The 17,480-nt window shown below is 39.9% G+C and overlaps 2 protein-coding genes across 2 annotated transcripts; both read right to left on the reverse strand.

Annotated features, from left to right (window-relative positions):
* Positions 1-8,356: 8,356 nt before the first annotated feature.
* Positions 8,357-9,761, reverse strand: LOC137038125 (protein FAM13A-like). The gene is made up of 6 exons (XM_067412566.1): positions 9,727-9,761; positions 9,443-9,620; positions 9,198-9,324; positions 8,971-9,029; positions 8,774-8,860; positions 8,357-8,604 (listed from the first exon to the last, which is right to left on the reverse strand). The coding sequence occupies exons 1-6, from the start codon at positions 9,752-9,754 to the stop codon at positions 8,565-8,567; spliced, it is 519 nt and encodes a 172-aa protein (XP_067268667.1). The 5' UTR covers positions 9,755-9,761; the 3' UTR covers positions 8,357-8,564.
* A 6,294-nt stretch (positions 9,762-16,055) lies between these two features.
* On the reverse strand, positions 16,056-17,437 carry LOC137038207 (protein FAM13A-like). Its single transcript, XM_067412668.1, has 6 exons — positions 17,403-17,437; positions 17,119-17,296; positions 16,874-17,000; positions 16,647-16,705; positions 16,450-16,536; positions 16,056-16,280 (listed from the first exon to the last, which is right to left on the reverse strand). Exons 1-6 carry the CDS (start codon positions 17,428-17,430, stop codon positions 16,241-16,243), a joined length of 519 nt encoding a protein of 172 aa, XP_067268769.1. The 5' UTR covers positions 17,431-17,437; the 3' UTR covers positions 16,056-16,240.
* Between the last annotated feature and the right edge of the window lie 43 nt (positions 17,438-17,480).

Consider the following 17,480-nt stretch of genomic DNA (forward strand, 5'->3'; position numbering starts at 1 on the left):
TAAAAGTTGTATTAATTTTTTTTAAATAGATTTAATGAAATGTAATAGCCTCATGAAAGAGATATCAGTGTCTTACTTAAATTATGTGTTAACTCTTGAAAAATATGATTGTTCAACCCAAAAATGTGATCATTTACTTACCCTAATGTCATTCCAAACCTAAATGAATTTATTTCTGTGTAAGCATTTCCATGTTAATGTTAATTAACAACACCAATAAAAGTGATTTTTTAAAAATAATTATATTCAGAAATGTTTTAATATTAGGGTGTTTTATGGTGTATGTTTATTTTGGTGTAAGTAAATGTAAGTGTAAACAGCTCAACTTTGGAGTGTGGAATTTGGGCTTTTTTTGTTGTTGACATTTTGTAAATTCAACTTGACTGGACAACTACAAACAAAACACTGCGTACAAAGAAAAAAAATATTTATTAATTAACTGAAGATGACAAGCTTGAATTAAAGGGTTAGTTCACCAAAAAATGAAAATGATGTCATTAATTGCTCACCCTCATGTCGTTGGACACCTGTAACATCTTCGTTCATCTTCAGAACACAAATGAAGATATTTTTGTTGAAAGCTGATGTCTGAGAAAGGCTTCAAAAAGGCCTCCATTGGGATTTAGTACATTTCGACTGACCCACTCACAAGACCCATAAAAGACACTAAAGACTTCGTTACAAAGTCCATCTCACTACAGTGGCTGTACAATAATTGTACCGAGCGGCGAGAACAGTTTTTGTGCGCAAAAAAAAAAATCAAACTCACGCTCAAAATCAACTCACTGTCTCAAAATCAACTCACGCGATAGCGCATCACCTGCTGTTAGCATCCCGTTGACTCCCATTGATTTTTGAGTCACTTTGACAGTGAATAACTTTACATCTGAGACGTTTAAAGACTCCATTTGTCCATTGTTTATTTCTAAAGAAACACGACAATGCATAAAAGGCTCCGTTACCTTGTATCTAACACTATCGCCCCGCAGAACCTGTTTTTGTAAAAATAGGCTAACGATTGCGTCATAACCAACGCGACTCTGTCGCACAGTTGAGAAATTACCGTATAGACCTGAGGAGACGCTCGCAGGCAATCTTTTACTGTCTATGAGACAGTCGGGGGGACGTGGAGACATAAAGTCTGATAAAATCAAGGGGGGAGAATGGGGAGAAGCCCATAGTGAGCCAAAAGCAACGGGAGAAAATATTTAAACAACGTGATTCAGATTTTACTTTCCACAACTACTAGAAGACCTACAGCTGTCAGACAGGAGGCTCACGTCACATCTACATCGTCAAGCTCAGTCTGAGCCTGCGCAGTTCGCTCAGCCATCAGGAAGTGAGTGCCCCTAGGTTGACTTCATTTTTTCGCCGTTGACGTCAATGGGATCGCTCAGTCCATTTCTTTTACTGTCTATGATTCGAACGGCAGAGCTGCGTCATATTCTCGCGCATGCGTCGAGTTCACGTCAATAATTTGGTGGATTAGATCGTTATTTTGATTTTTGTGCGCACAATAACTATTTTGGTCGCATTGTAAAATGATTGTACAGCCACTGTAGTGAGATGGACTTTGTAACGAAGTGTTTAGTGCCTTTTAGGGGTCTTGTGAGTGGGTCAGTCGAAATGTACTAAATCCCAATTGGAGGCCTTTTTGAAGCCTTTCTCAGCCATCAGCTTTCAACAAAAATATCTTCATCTGTGTTCTGAAGATGAACGAAGGTGTTACAGCTGTCCAACGACATGAGGGTGAGTAATTAATGACATCATTTTCATTTTTGGGTGAACTAACCCTTTAAATCAGCTTCAGAGTCTAGCATCTGTCTTCTCTGTATCTTCATAATCACACCTGCTGTCGTCCATCACCATCTCCAGTGCCTTTCAGGGATTCTCACTGGCCCCCAATGTCTTGCAGTGACCCTCACCAGCCCTAATGTCTTTCAGTGACCATCACTAGCCCTTGTGTCTTGCAGTTACCTTCACTGGCCCAAGTGCTGTGACCTTTACTGACCCCAGTGCCTTGCAATGACCCTCACCAGCCCTAGTGTCTTCCAGTGACCCTCACTGACCCTAATGTCTTCCGGTGACCCTCACCAGCCCTAATGTCTTGCTGTGACCCTCACCCGCTCCAATGTCATCTGGTGACCCTCTCTGGACCCAGTGGCTTGCGGTGACAGCCTGAATGTCTTGCCATGACCTTCACCGGCCTCACTGTCTTCGAATGACCCTCACCGACCTCAGTGTCTTGCAGTCCTGGTCACCTATGTCCAGGTTTCCTCTCCACTCTCTGTGTTGTTACTACTATGTGGTGAAGGAATGAAAAGGAAAGAAAACCGATTATGTTTGTTCACTCAACACATTCATTACCCGTATAACTAAATGTACCTGGGCACATTCACAGGAAAACAAATCACAACATTCTCTTTCTCACTCATACATAAAAATGTTTTATAAAGATCCTGCCACATACCTGCCAGTGCAGAAGCACATTATTTTTACAAAACGTCTTAATCTTTTTCTCAATCGCCGCAGTTTTCCAATTTTAGGTAGCTTCGATCTGGAAAATATATACACATAACAAGCATAAGGATGGTAATAATGATTTATGATAAACCCATAATGACCAGCATCCATTATGACCAGTGTGTGTGTTCTCAGCATACGTACCGGATTTCTGTGAGTGGCGGTTGTTTGACACACTCTTCATCCGTCGAGTCCCCTGCCTCCTCAAACACACAAGCACATTTCTAAGCATTTTAAATCTTTCACACACTCTTACACACTAGCAATGACTAATAGTAATAGTTTAACAATGTTCTGATTAAATTCATAACCCAGTCACACACAGATACAAGTATAATCTGAAACAAACTTAAAACACAGTATAAACTCACTGCTGTGTTGCCGGTGGATGCATGAGGGTAAATGTTTGGCAGCAAATGTTTCAGGTTGTTGAGCAGGTGCTCTGTCAAAGTGTTACACAGAGTCTGATCCTCAACCATGGTGGGGCAGAGAGGAACACTGCACACAGATAACACACGTCACATTACTATATAGGACACCTCAGCCCCTGAGTTACATTGTAATGCGCTTTGAAGTACAGAATATATCAGATTAATACACAAATACAAACACTTACTGAAAGATGGTGGGTCCAAAAACTATTGACAAGTTCTTGGATGTCATAAGATTTAGCTGACTCTCAGCAGCCACACGGGCCAGGAAGAACAGCAGGTAGGAGAGGACGTTAAAATGTTCCTCAGGAAGACGGTTCAGGATCGTCCTCACAGCCTGATTGAGTTCTTCATCTTCTGAGTCTGCAAGATAAAGAATTCAAGAAGATTTAGTCCGATTTGATAAATCAATTTTGTTGTGCAGCAGGAACCCAAAATGTTCTCTCATCAACGCCCCAGCTTCACCTACCCCTGAACACCTTCAGCAGTTGTGTCATGTGTAGCTCTGGAATAAGTCCACCAGGCAACTCCCTGAGGAAAAGTTTCAATAAGGAGGCAGGAGTAGGAATATCCCCACTGTCAAACTCTGGAAATCCTCCTTGATCAAAACTTTTCCTTAATTCATTGCAGCGTTTCACTTTTCCACCAACCCTGAACAGCCCACTCTCACTGAGACCTAAACACAAACACACATTATCTCAGCACAGATGTGATCATCGACCAACACTGAGAGTGAGAAACACACGGCACTCACCATGCTTCTCCACAAACTCCACTATGCGCATGAGCAATAGAGGAAGAACCTGTCTCATCTGTCCACTCTTCCTCAGGTCGATCAGGGGCACACCAAACACAGCTCTCTGTCTTTCCACCTGCACAAGGCAAAAATTCATAAATAAATAAAACAATTCAGGACAGTTTAGCCTACTGGGAAATATTGTAACGTTACAGCACAGAATGCACAAATAATATGTTTAACGTTACATGAAGCTGTCTAACAAGTATGCATTTCAGTAACAAAGAGTGTATCAGGAAACATACATTTTATAATGAATATAGCGTTTCTCCATGTAGGCTACACTAACACCAATTTACAGCATGTCATCTGTCCATTTCAATATATAACAATGCAAACTCAAAAAATAATAATGGGAATGTTTAGGATTTTCAAAACACAAATTTATAAAGTTCTTTACTGGCTGTAAGTATTTGTAAATCATATTGCATACTTACACACACTGATAAAATGCCGATCTCTCCCATTTTCATGAAAGGCTCATGAAAGTGTGAAAGTGTCCGTTGTTTTTTTTCAGTGCCGCGCTGTGAACCAATCAGTGTCCGAAGCCGAGAGTCAAAACCAGAAAAGTGTCAAAAACGGGAATCCCAAAACCGTCAAAAATCGTGCGTCAAAAACAGAAGGGAGTCAAAAACCAAGAGTCGAAATGTGTCGCCAATCCAAAGCCGATAGTCAAAGTCCGGAGTCAAACACCGAAGATGAATACTCAAGAATATTCAATAACTGCAGAAACTCGCCAACTACATCAATCGCCAAAACACCCAACAGAGATGTATAGTGCTGAATGTTTATATGTAGCTAGGCTACCTGCTGCAGCAACCCACGTCATATAGCGCTTTGGAATCTGCGGAAGAGTCTAGTTGAGTTAACAACCATCAAAATACATAAACGTAAATAAGAAACTTTTAAAGGGTTATAGTTCACCCAAAAATTAAAATTCTGTCATTAATTACTTACCCTCATCATGTCGTTCTACTCCCGTACGACCTTTGTTCATTTTCGGAACACAATGAAGATATTTTTGTTGAAATCCGATGGCTCAAAAAGGCCTCCATTGACAATGTATTTTCCTCTCATAAGACATTAAGTCATAAAAGGTAGGCTACTAAAGACGTCGTTACCAGTGTTGTGCAAGTTACTTCCAAACTGTAATATATTATAGATTACTTATTACTGCTATTTAAAAGTAATTCTTTACATTACAATATTATAGGCTACTGTCTCAGAATTGTAATGGAGGCTACATTACTCCTGTATTACTTTTGAGTTACTTTCACCAAAATAACTACAGAAGTAGCTCTTAACATTCTCAAATGTAGGCTATCTCGCGAATGTAGGCTACATGTGACGGTGTGGACATTTTCCCACCGGTTAATCAAGGTGTGACGTGACCACATCGGTAATAACGGGGCTTTTAAATCACTAATTCTATCTAACCGAAAGGAACATATGCGCACTGCCGCGCTCAGGCATTAATAACGGGAGCGGATGCAAAGCGAGTGCTTTCAATGAATTCCTATGAAAGTTATGCTTCCATATGAACTGAAAACGCGCCAGTGCGCGCTGACAGCTCGTCAGTAAATGCGCCCTCTGTGCGGCCAAGCAGATTTTAGTTTCGGTTTAAAATTAGCCTATTATTCTTAATAAAAAACACAACACAATGACAAACTCCCTTTATTAGGCGCTTTTACATTTCACTTTGAAACCAAATCTTCCGCGATCATCTGTCAGCTCAAGATCTGACTCCTGCTGCGACGCTCGATCGTTCGGATATAGCAGACAACTTCAGTTTTTATTTGAACGGCCTGTTCTCTAACTGAACTGAATTACTTTATTACTATATATATATATATATAAAAAAAATCAAAACCACGGTGTGCAGTAGGCCTAGTCTTATTCTGTCATCTTCACCCAAGTGTTTATGGCTCAGCAGCGCGCGCATCGTCTCTCGTCCGTTCTTCGACGCGCTTGCCGTTGTGCTATTAAACGACAGAGAGACCTCCCCTCCATATTAGTCGCTATTTTTCTATTTATTTATTAGTATTTGAGCGCATGGAACTGCAAAAGGCGAATATCCGCACAGCGCAGCTGCTGACGAACGTATACGCTGCGTTTAAATACTGCTCTATATATGGCACTTTGACTCCGAATTTAGTTTTATACAATCGTGTGATATGGAAACATTACAGGTTCTGTGTTGAATAACGCTGTGAGCGAAGAGAAATATGGTGTTTTGGAAGAAACATTTATTAAAAATGTTGCTATAATTAATATTGCAGAATATAAATCACTTTTATAGAGGCTGTTTTCGTATTTTCTATAGGTGTTTACATGTTTTATACTTAGTTACAAATATAATATTTATTATATATGTTTAAAGTTTTACATAGTTTTAGAAACCATATAGCCATATAATGAGGAGCAAGGTTTTTACAGTCTATGTTTTTTACCCTGTAACTGCCATGATCTTACATTTAAATGAAACTGGCCTACAGTTAAACTATAGTCTATAAAACTGTTTTAAAGTCTGGATCCCGTGAATTAAGGGCAAAGCATTTTTTTCCCTCTTTAAAAGTTGTATTAACTTTTTTTAAATAGATTTAATGAAATGTAATAGCCTCATGAAAGAGATATCAGTGTCTTACTTAAATTATGTGTTAACTCTTGAAAAATATGATTGTTCAACCCAAAAATGTGATCATTTACTCACCCTAATGTCATTCCAAACCTAAATGAATTTATTTCTGTGTAAGCATTTCCATGTTAATGTTAATTAACAACACCAATAAAAGTGATTTTTTTTAAAATAATTATATTCAGAAATGTTTTAATATTAGGGTGTTTTATGGTGTATGTTTATTTTGGTGTAAGTAAATGTAAGTGTAAACAGCTCAACTTTGGAGTGTGGAATTTGGGCTTTTTTTGTTGTTGACATTTTGTAAATTCAACTTGACTGGACAACTACAAACAAAACACTGCGTACAAAGAAAAAAATATTTATTAATTAACTGAAGATGACAAGCTTGAATTAAAGGGTTAGTTCACCAAAAAATGAAAATGATGTCATTAATTGCTCACCCTCATGTCGTTGGACACCTGTAACATCTTCGTTCATCTTCAGAACACAAATGAAGATATTTTTGTTGAAAGCTGATGTCTGAGAAAGGCTTCTAAAAGGCCTCCATTGGGATTTAGTACATTTCGACTGACCCACTCACAAGACCCATAAAAGGCACTAAAGACTTCGTTACAAAGTCCATCTCACTACAGTGGCTGTACAATAATTGTACCGAGCGGCGAGAACAGTTTTTGTGCGCAAAAAAAAAAATCAAACTCACGCTCAAAATCAACTCACAAAATCAACTCACTGTCTCAAAATCAACTCACGCGATAGCGCATCACCTGCTGTTAGCATCCCGTTGACTCCCATTGATTTTTGAGTCACTTTGACAGTGAATAACTTTACATCTGAGACGTTTAAAGACTCCATTTGTCCATTGTTTATTTCTAAAGAAACACGACAATGCATAAAAGGCTCCGTTACCTTGTATCTAACACTATCGCCCCGCAGAACCTGTTTTTGTAAAAATAGGCTAACGATTGCGTCATAACCAACGCGACTCTGTCGCACAGTTGAGAAATTACCGTATAGACCTGAGGAGACGCTCGCAGGCAATCTTTTACTGTCTATGAGACAGTCGGGGGGACGTGGAGACATAAAGTCTGATAAAATCAAGGGGGGAGAATGGGGAGAAGCCCATAGTGAGCCATAAGCAACGGGAGAAAATATTTAAACGACGTGATTCAGATTTTACTTTCCACAACTACTAGAAGACCTACAGCTGTCAGACAGGAGGCTCACGTCACATCTACATCGTCAAGCTCAGTCTGAGCCTGCGCAGTTCGCTCAGCCATCAGGAAGTGAGTGCCCCTAGGTTGACTTCATTTTTTCGCCGTTGACGTCAATGGGATCGCTCAGTCCATTTCTTTTACTGTCTATGATTCGAACGGCAGAGCTGCGTCATATTCTCGCGCATGCGTCGAGTTCACGTCAATAATTTGGTGGATTAGATCGTTATTTTGATTTTTGTGCGCACAATAACTATTTTCGTCGCATTGTAAAATGATTGTACAGCCACTGTAGTGAGATGGACTTTGTAACGAAGTGTTTAGTGCCTTTTAGGGGTCTTGTGAGTGGGTCAGTCGAAATGTACTAAATCCCAATTGGAGGCCTTTTTGAAGCCTTTCTCAGACATCAGCTTTCAACAAAAATATCTTCATCTGTGTTCTGAAGATGAACGAAGGTGTTACAGCTGTCCAACGACATGAGGGTGAGTAATTAATGACATAATTTTCATTTTTGGGTGAACTAACCCTTTAAATCAGCTTCAGAGTCTAGCATCTGTCTTCTCTGTATCTTCATAATCACACCTGCTGTCGTCCATCACCATCTCCAGTGCCTTTCAGGGATTCTCACTGGCCCCCAATGTCTTTCAGTGACCATCACTAGCCCTTGTGTCTTGCAGTTACCTTCACTGGCCCAAGTGCTGTGACCTTTACTGACCCCAGTGCCTTGCAATGACCCTCACCAGCCCTAGTGTCTTCCAGTGACCCTCACTGACCCTAATGTCTTCCGGTGACCCTCACCAGCCCTAATGTCTTGCTGTGACCCTCACCCGCTCCAATGTCATCTGGTGACCCTCTCTGGACCCAGTGTCTTGCGGTGACAGCCTGAATGTCTTGCCATGACCTTCACCGGCCTCACTGTCTTCGAATGACCCTCACCGACCTCAGTGTCTTGCAGTCCTGGTCACCTATGTCCAGGTTTCCTCTCCACTCTCTGTGTTGTTACTACTATGTGGTGAAGGAATGAAAAGGAAAGAAAACCGATTATGTTTGTTCACTCAACACATTCATTACCCGTATAACTAAATGTACCTGGGCACATTCACAGGAAAACAAATCACAACATTCTCTTTCTCACTCATACATAAAAATGTTTTATAAAGATCCTGCCACATACCTGCCAGTGCAGAAGCACATTATTTTTACAAAACGTCTTAATCTTTTTCTCAATCGCCGCAGTTTTCCAATTTTAGGTAGCTTCGATCTGGAAAATATATACACATAACAAGCATAAGGATGGTAATAATGATTTATGATAAACCCATAATGACCAGCATCCATTATGACCAGTGTGTGTGTTCTCAGCATACGTACCGGATTTCTGTGAGTGGCGGTTGTTTGACACACTCTTCATCCGTCGAGTCCCCTGCCTCCTCAAACACACAAGCACATTTCTAAGCATTTTAAATCTTTCACACACTCTTACACACTAGCAATGACTAATAGTAATAGTTTAACAATGTTCTGATTAAATTCATAACCCAGTCACACACAGATACAAGTATAATCTGAAACAAACTTAAAACACAGTATAAACTCACTGCTGTGTTGCCGGTGGATGCATGAGGGTAAATGTTTGGCAGCAAATGTTTCAGGTTGTTGAGCAGGTGCTCTGTCAAAGTGTTACACAGAGTCTGATCCTCAACCATGGTGGGGCAGAGAGGAACACTGCACACAGATAACACACGTCACATTACTATATAGGACACCTCAGCCCCTGAGTTACATTGTAATGTGCTTTGAAGTACAGAATATATCAGATTAATACACAAATACAAACACTTACTGAAAGATGGTGGGTCCAAAAACTATTGACAAGTTCTTGGATGTCATAAGATTTAGATGACTCTCAGCAGCCACACGGGCCAGGAAGAACAGCAGGTAGGAGAGGACGTTAAAATGTTCCTCAGGAAGACGGTTCAGGATCGTCCTCACAGCCTGATTGAGTTCTTCATCTTCTGAGTCTGCAAGATAAAGAATTCAAGAAGATTTAGTCCGATTTGATAAATCAATTTTGTTGTGCAGCAGGAACCCAAAATGTTCTCTCATCAACGCCCCAGCTTCACCTACCCCTGAACACCTTCAGCAGTTGTGTCATGTGTAGCTCTGGAATAAGTCCACCAGGCAACTCCCTGAGGAAAAGTTTCAATAGGGAGGCAGGAGTAGGAATATCCCCACTGTCAAACTCTGGAAATCCTCCTTGATCAAAACTTTTCCTTAATTCATTGCAGCGTTTCACTTTTCCACCAACCCTGAACAGCCCACTCTCACTGAGACCTAAACACAAACACACATTATCTCAGCACAGATGTGATCATTGACCAACACTGAGAGTGAGAAACACACGGCACTCACCATGCTTCTCCACAAACTCCACTATGCGCATGAGCAATAGAGGAAGACCCTGTCTCATCTGTCCACTCTTCCTCAGGTCGATCAGGGGCACACCAAACACAGCTCTCTGTCTTTCCACCTGCACAAGGCAAAAATTCATAAATAAATAAAACAATTCAGGACAGTTTAGCCTACTGGGAAATATTGTAACGTTACAGCACAGAATGCACAAATAATATGTTTAACGTTACATGAAGCTGTCTAACAAGTATGCATTTCAGTAACAAAGAGTGTATCAGGAAACATACATTTTATAATGAATATAGCGTTTCTCCATGTAGGCTACACTAACACCAATTTACAGCATGTCATCTGTCCATTTCAATATATAACAATGCAAACTCAAAAAATAATAATGGGAATGTTTAGGATTTTCAAAACACAAATTTATAAAGTTATTTACTGGCTGTAAGTATTTGTAAATCATTTTGCATACTTACACACACTGATAAAATGCCGATCTCTCCCATTTTCATGAAAGGCTCATGAAAGTGTGAAGCTAGTGTCCGTTGTTTTTTTTCAGTGCCGCGCTGTGAACCAATCAGTGTCCGAAGCCGAGAGTCAAAACCAGAAAAGTGTCAAAAACGGGAATCCCAAAACCGTCAAAAATCGTGCGTCAAAAACAGAAGGGAGTCAAAAACCAAGAGTCGAAATGTGTCGCCAATCCAAAGCCGATAGTCAAAGTCCGGAGTCAAACACCGAAGATGAATACTCAAGAATATTCAATAACTGCAGAAACTCGCCAACTACATCAATCGCCAAAACACCCAACAGAGATGTATAGTGCTGAATGTTTATATGTAGCTAGCAGTGGCGGCTGGTGATATATTTTTTTGGGGGGGCGCGGGTTTTTTTTTGGGGGGGGGGGGGATTTACGTATATTTAAGAATAATTGCGTATATTTAAGTATAATTATGTTAATTTAAGTATAATTTACTTATAAATTATAATAATAATAATAATAATAATAATAATAATAATAATAAGTATATAAGTATATATAAGTATAATTACTTATAAATTATTTTACTTATTTATAAATCAAATAAGTAAAATAAATACAAAGCAGTACCAAGGAGCATGTTGACTAAATTCAAGCATTAAAGAGAAAACAGTGTCTGCACTTTTTATCTTTTTACATATTTATTTCCCATATATAATTGAACAAGGAAAGGAAAAAACAAAAGTAGCAACAACAGACTGGCATGTTGACTACTTGAACATAAATTTTGCTCTCCTTTCTTTCTGGCCAGTAAATTTCTCAATTACTCTCTGATTAAAGTCAGTCATCTCAGTGACAAGTCTCTTTTCCATGGAGAGCAATGCAAGTGCGTTCAGCCTCTCCTGGGTCATGGTGTTTCTGAGAAAAGTTTTTATTCTTTTCAAGGTCGAAAAACACCTCTCACTCACTTTGAAATAAGAGACAGTGAAAGCAAAAAAGGGCAATGCTACCGTCACATCCAGTCAGCCACCTCCTTTTCTCATAACGAGAGCAGGTGAAGCTCCGAGTGTAGCTTCGTCCTCTGTCACTGGACTGCTGCTGAATTTGTAAATCGGACTGGTCCGGTCCGAGATCCTTAATTCTTATTTTTTCTTCCAGCGAACGCCTTGTGAAAGGATTTTTTTGTAAATCAATCACAAAATTTAGTTTGACTGCTGCCATCTCTACGAATGTTTAGGCGGGCGGGGTCGGAGTGACGTTGTCACCAACGCTCTCTCGCAGTAGTGGCCAAGAGCGTAACATTGAATGACAGTTGACGAGAACCAATCAGATTGGATCAAAAAACATGTATGCAATTCTGATTCGCCAGGGACGCAGCGACCTGCGCCCGGAGGAGAATCTTTAAGAAACCAATTAGAGACCAGCTTCAGGTCACATGCTGCCCGACGATTTATGGACTGAGATAGACATCCATTTGTCCGGCGTCCCTCGCCCATGAAACCGCATGAAACATTAAAAAACATATAAAATAGTTTTTTTTATTAAATGCTGAGGCTCTTAATTACCCACTCATACATCATATGAGTAAACTATTTTATTTTTATTTTATTTTTATTTCATTTTTGTATACATGTATATTTCTGGAATTGTGATGGGGGCGGCGCCCCAGCGCCCTCTATTGACAAGCCGCCACTGGTAGCTAGGCTACCTGCTGCAGCAACCCACGTCATATAGCGCTTTGGAATCTGCGGAAGAGTCTAGTTGAGTTAACAACCATCAAAATACATAAACGTAAATAAGAAACTTTTAAAGGGTTATAGTTCACCCAAAAATTAAAATTCTGTCATTAATTACTTACCCTCATCATGTCGTTCTACTCCCGTACGACCTTTGTTCATTTTCGGAACACAATGAAGATATTTTTGTTGAAATCCGATGGCTCAAAAAGGCCTCCATTGACAATGTATTTTCCTCTCATAAGACCATAAGTCATAAAAGGTAGGCTACTAAAGACGTCGTTACCAGTGTTGTGCAAGTTACTTCCAAACTGTAATATATTATAGATTACTTATTACTGCTATTTAAAAGTAATTCTTTACATTACAATATTATAGGCTACTGTCTCAGAATTGTAATGGAGGCTACATTACTCCTGTATTACTTTTGAGTTACTTTCACCAAAATAACTACAGAAGTAGCTCTTAACATTCTCAAATGTAGGCTATCTCGCGAATGTAGGCTACATGTGACGGTGTGGACATTTTCCCACCGGTTAATCAAGGTGTGACGTGACCACATCGGTAATAACGGGGCTTTTAAATCACTAATTCTATCTAACCGAAAGGAACATATGCGCACTGCCGCGCTCAGGCATTAATAACGGGAGCGGATGCAAAGCGAGTGCTTTCAATGAATTCCTATGAAAGTTATGCTTCCATATGAACTGAAAACGCGCCAGTGCGCGCTGACAGCTCGTCAGTAAATGCGCCCTCTGTGCGGCCAAGCAGATTTTAGTTTCGGTTTAAAATTAGCCTATTATTCTTAATAAAAAACACAACACAATGACAAACTCCCTTTATTAGGCGCTTTTACATTTCACTTTGAAACCAAATCTTCCGCGATCATCTGTCAGCTCAAGATCTGACTCCTGCTGCGACGCTCGTTCGATAGCAGACAACTTCAGTTTTTATTTGAACGGCCTGTTCTCTAACTGAACTAAATTACTTTATTACTATAAAAAAAAAAAAAATCAAAACCACGGTGTGCAGTAGGCCTAGTCTTATTCTGTCATCTTCACCCAAGTGTTTATGGCTCAGCAGCGCGCGCATCGTCTCTCGTCCGTTCTTCGACGCGCTTGCCGTTGTGCTATTAAACGACAGAGAGACCTCCCCTCCATATTAGTCGCTATTTTTCTATTTATTTATTAGTATTTGAGCGCATGGAACTGCAAAAGGCGAATATCCGCACAGCGCAGCTGCTGACGAACGTATACGCTGCGTTTAAATACTGCTCTATATATGGCACTTTGACTCCGAATTTAGTTTTATACAATCGTGTGATATGGAAACATTACAGGTTCTGTGTTGAATAACGCTGTGAGCGAAGAGAAATATGGTGTTTTGGAAGAAACATTTATTAAAAATGTTGCTATAATTAATATTGCAGAATATAAATCACTTTTATAGAGGCTGTTTTCGTATTTTCTATAGGTGTTTACATGTTTTATACTTAGTTACAAATATAATAGTTTATTATATATGTTTAAAGTTTTACATAGTTTTAGAAACCATATAGCCATATAATGAGGAGCAAGGTTTTTACAGTCTATGTTTTTTACCCTGTAACTGCCATGATCTTACATTTAAATGAAACTGGCCTACAGTTAAACTATAGTCTATAAAACTGTTTTAAAGTCTGGATCCCGTGAATTAAGGGCAAAGCTTTTTTTTCCCTCTTTAAAAGTTGTATTAACTTTTTTTAAATAGATTTAATGAAATGTAATAGCCTCATGAAAGAGATATCAGTGTCTTACTTAAATTATGTGTTAACTCTTGAAAAATATGATTGTTCAACCCAAAAATGTGATCATTTACTCACCCTAATGTCATTCCAAACCTAAATGAATTTATTTCTGTGTAAGCATTTCCATGTTAATGTTAATTAACAACACCAATAAAAGTGATTTTTTAAAAATAATTATATTCAGAAATGTTTTAATATTAGGGTGTTTTATGGTGTATGTTTATTTTGGTGTAAGTAAATGTAAGTGTAAACAGCTCAACTTTGGAGTGTGGAATTTGGGCTTTTTTTGTTGTTGACATTTTGTAAATTCAACTTGACTGGACAACTACAAACAAAACACTGCGTACAAAGAAAAAAATATTTATTAATTAACTGAAGATGACAAGCTTGAATTAAAGGGTTAGTTCACCAAAAAATGAAAATGATGTCATTAATTGCTCACCCTCATGTCGTTGGACACCTGTAACATCTTCGTTCATCTTCAGAACACAAATGAAGATATTTTTGTTGAAAGCTGATGTCTGAGAAAGGCTTCAAAAAGGCCTCCATTGGGATTTAGTACATTTCGACTGACCCACTCACAAGACCCATAAAAGGCACTAAAGACTTCGTTACAAAGTCCATCTCACTACAGTGGCTGTACAATAATTGTACCGAGCGGCGAGAACAGTTTTTGTGCGCAAAAAAAAAAATCAAACTCACGCTCAAAATCAACTCACAAAATCAACTCACTGTCTCAAAATCAACTCACTGTCTCAAAATCAACTCACGCGATAGCGCATCACCTGCTGTTAGCATCCCGTTGACTCCCATTGATTTTTGAGTCATTTTGACAGTGAATAACTTTACATCTGAGACGTTTAAAGACTCCATTTGTCCATTGTTTATTTCTAAAGAAACACGACAATGCATAAAAGGCTCCGTTACCTTGTATCTAACACTATCGCCCCGCAGAACCTGTTTTTGTAAAAATAGGCTAACGATTGCGTCATAACCAACGCGACTCTGTCGCACAGTTGAGAAATTACCGTATAGACCTGAGGAGACGCTCGCAGGCAATCTTTTACTGTCTATGAGACAGTCGGGGGGACGTGGAGACATAAAGTCTGATAAAATCAAGGGGGGAGAATGGGGAGAAGCCCATAGTGAGCCAAAAGCAACGGGAGAAAATATTTAAACAACGTGATTCAGATTTTACTTTCCACAACTACTAGAAGACCTACAGCTGTCAGACAGGAGGCTCACGTCACATCTACATCGTCAAGCTCAGTCTGAGCCTGCGCAGTTCGCTCAGCCATCAGGAAGTGAGTGCCCCTAGGTTGACTTCATTTTTTCGCCGTTGACGTCAATGGGATCGCTCAGTCCATTTCTTTTACTGTCTATGATTCGAACGGCAGAGCTGCGTCATATTCTCGCGCATGCGTCGAGTTCACGTCAATAATTTGGTGGATTAGATCGTTATTTTGATTTTTGTGCGCACAATAACTATTTTCGTCGCATTGTAAAATGATTGTACAGCCACTGTAGTGAGATGGACTTTGTAACGAAGTGTTTAGTGCCTTTTAGGGGTCTTGTGAGTGGGTCAGTCGAAATGTACTAAATCCCAATTGGAGGCCTTTTTGAAGCCTTTCTCAGCCATCAGCTTTCAACAAAAATATCTTCATCTGTGTTCTGAAGATGAACGAAGGTGTTACAGCTGTCCAACGACATGAGGGTGAGTAATTAATGACATAATTTTCATTTTTGGGTGAACTAACCCTTTAAATCAGCTTCAGAGTCTAGCATCTGTCTTCTCTGTATCTTCATAATCACACCTGCTGTCGTCCATCACCATCTCCAGTGCCTTTCAGGGATTCTCACTGGCCCCCAATGTCTTGCAGTGACCCTCACCAGCCCTAATGTCTTTCAGTGACCATCACTAGCCCTTGTGTCTTGCAGTTACCTTCACTGGCCCAAGTGCTGTGACCTTTACTGACCCCAGTGCCTTGCAATGACCCTCACCAGCCCTAGTGTCTTCCAGTGACCCTCACTGACCCTAATGTCTTCCGGTGACCCTCACCAGCCCTAATGTCTTGCTGTGACCCTCACCCGCTCCAATGTCATCTGGTGACCCTCTCTGGACCCAGTGTCTTGCGGTGACAGCCTGAATGTCTTGCCATGACCTTCACCGGCCTCACTGTCTTCGAATGACCCTCACCGACCTCAGTGTCTTGCAGTCCTGGTCACCTATGTCCAGGTTTCCTCTCCACTCTCTGTGTTGTTACTACTATGTGGTGAAGGAATGAAAAGGAAAGAAAACCGATTATGTTTGTTCACTCAACACATTCATTACCCGTATAACTAAATGTACCTGGGCACATTCACAGGAAAACAAATCACAACATTCTCTTTCTCACTCATACATAAAAATGTTTTATAAAGATCCTGCCACATACCTGCCAGTGCAGAAGCACATTATTTTTACAAAACGTCTTAATCTTTTTCTCAATCGCCGCAGTTTTCCAATTTTAGGTAGCTTCGATCTGGAAAATATATACACATAACAAGCATAAGGATGGTAATAATGATTTATGATAAACCCATAATGACCAGCATCCATTATGACCAGTGTGTGTGTTCTCAGCATACGTACCGGATTTCTGTGAGTGGCGGTTGTTTGACACACTCTTCATCCGTCGAGTCCCCTGCCTCCTCAAACACACAAGCACATTTCTAAGCATTTTAAATCTTTCACACACTCTTACACACTAGCAATGACTAATAGTAATAGTTTAACAATGTTCTGATTAAATTCATAACCCAGTCACACACAGATACAAGTATAATCTGAAACAAACTTAAAACACAGTATAAACTCACTGCTGTGTTGCCGGTGGATGCATGAGGGTAAATGTTTGGCAGCAAATGTTTCAGGTTGTTGAGCAGGTGCTCTGTCAAAGTGTTACACAGAGTCTGATCCTCAACCATGGTGGGGCAGAGAGGAACACTGCACACAGATAACACACGTCACATTACTATATAGGACACCTCAGCCCCTGAGTTACATTGTAATGTGCTTTGAAGTACAGAATATATCAGATTAATACACAAATACAAACACTTACTGAAAGATGGTGGGTCCAAAAACTATTGACAAGTTCTTGGATGTCATAAGATTTAGATGACTCTCAGCAGCCACACGGGCCAGGAAGAACAGCAGGTAGGAGAGGACGTTAAAATGTTCCTCAGGAAGACGGTTCAGGATCGTCCTCACAGCCTGATTGAGTTCTTCATCTTCTGAGTCTGCAAGATAAAGAATTCAAGAAGATTTAGTCCGATTTGATAAATCAATTTTGTTGTGCAGCAGGAACCCAAAATGTTCTCTCATCAACGCCCCAGCTTCACCTACCCCTGAACACCTTCAGCAGTTGTGTCATGTGTAGCTCTGGAATAAGTCCACCAGGCAACTCCCTGAGGAAAAGTTTCA

Source organism: Pseudorasbora parva, chromosome 13 (assembly GCF_024679245.1).
Source record: "Pseudorasbora parva isolate DD20220531a chromosome 13, ASM2467924v1, whole genome shotgun sequence".
Taxonomy (NCBI): Eukaryota; Metazoa; Chordata; class Actinopteri; order Cypriniformes; family Gobionidae; genus Pseudorasbora; species Pseudorasbora parva.

What these genes read in the sequence shown, in the direction of transcription:
- LOC137038207 (XM_067412668.1), bottom strand. Translation starts at nt 17,430, where the DNA reads ATGACACAACTGCTGAAGGTGTTCAGGG. An exon ending in ACTGCTGAAGGTGTTCAGGG is followed by an intron (nt 17,297 to 17,402) that starts GTAGGTGAAGCT and finishes TTTATCTTGCAG; the next exon opens with ACTCAGAAGATGAAGAACTC. An exon ending in TTTGGACCCACCATCTTTCA is followed by an intron (nt 17,001 to 17,118) that starts GTAAGTGTTTGT and finishes ATCTGTGTGCAG; the next exon opens with TGTTCCTCTCTGCCCCACCA.
- LOC137038125 (XM_067412566.1), bottom strand. Translation starts at nt 9,754, where the DNA reads ATGACACAACTGCTGAAGGTGTTCAGGG. An exon ending in CCGCCACTCACAGAAATCCG is followed by an intron (nt 8,861 to 8,970) that starts GTACGTATGCTG and finishes TATATTTTCCAG; the next exon opens with ATCGAAGCTACCTAAAATTG. An exon ending in ATGTGCTTCTGCACTGGCAG is followed by an intron (nt 8,605 to 8,773) that starts GTATGTGGCAGG and finishes TTCACCACATAG; the next exon opens with TAGTAACAACACAGAGAGTG.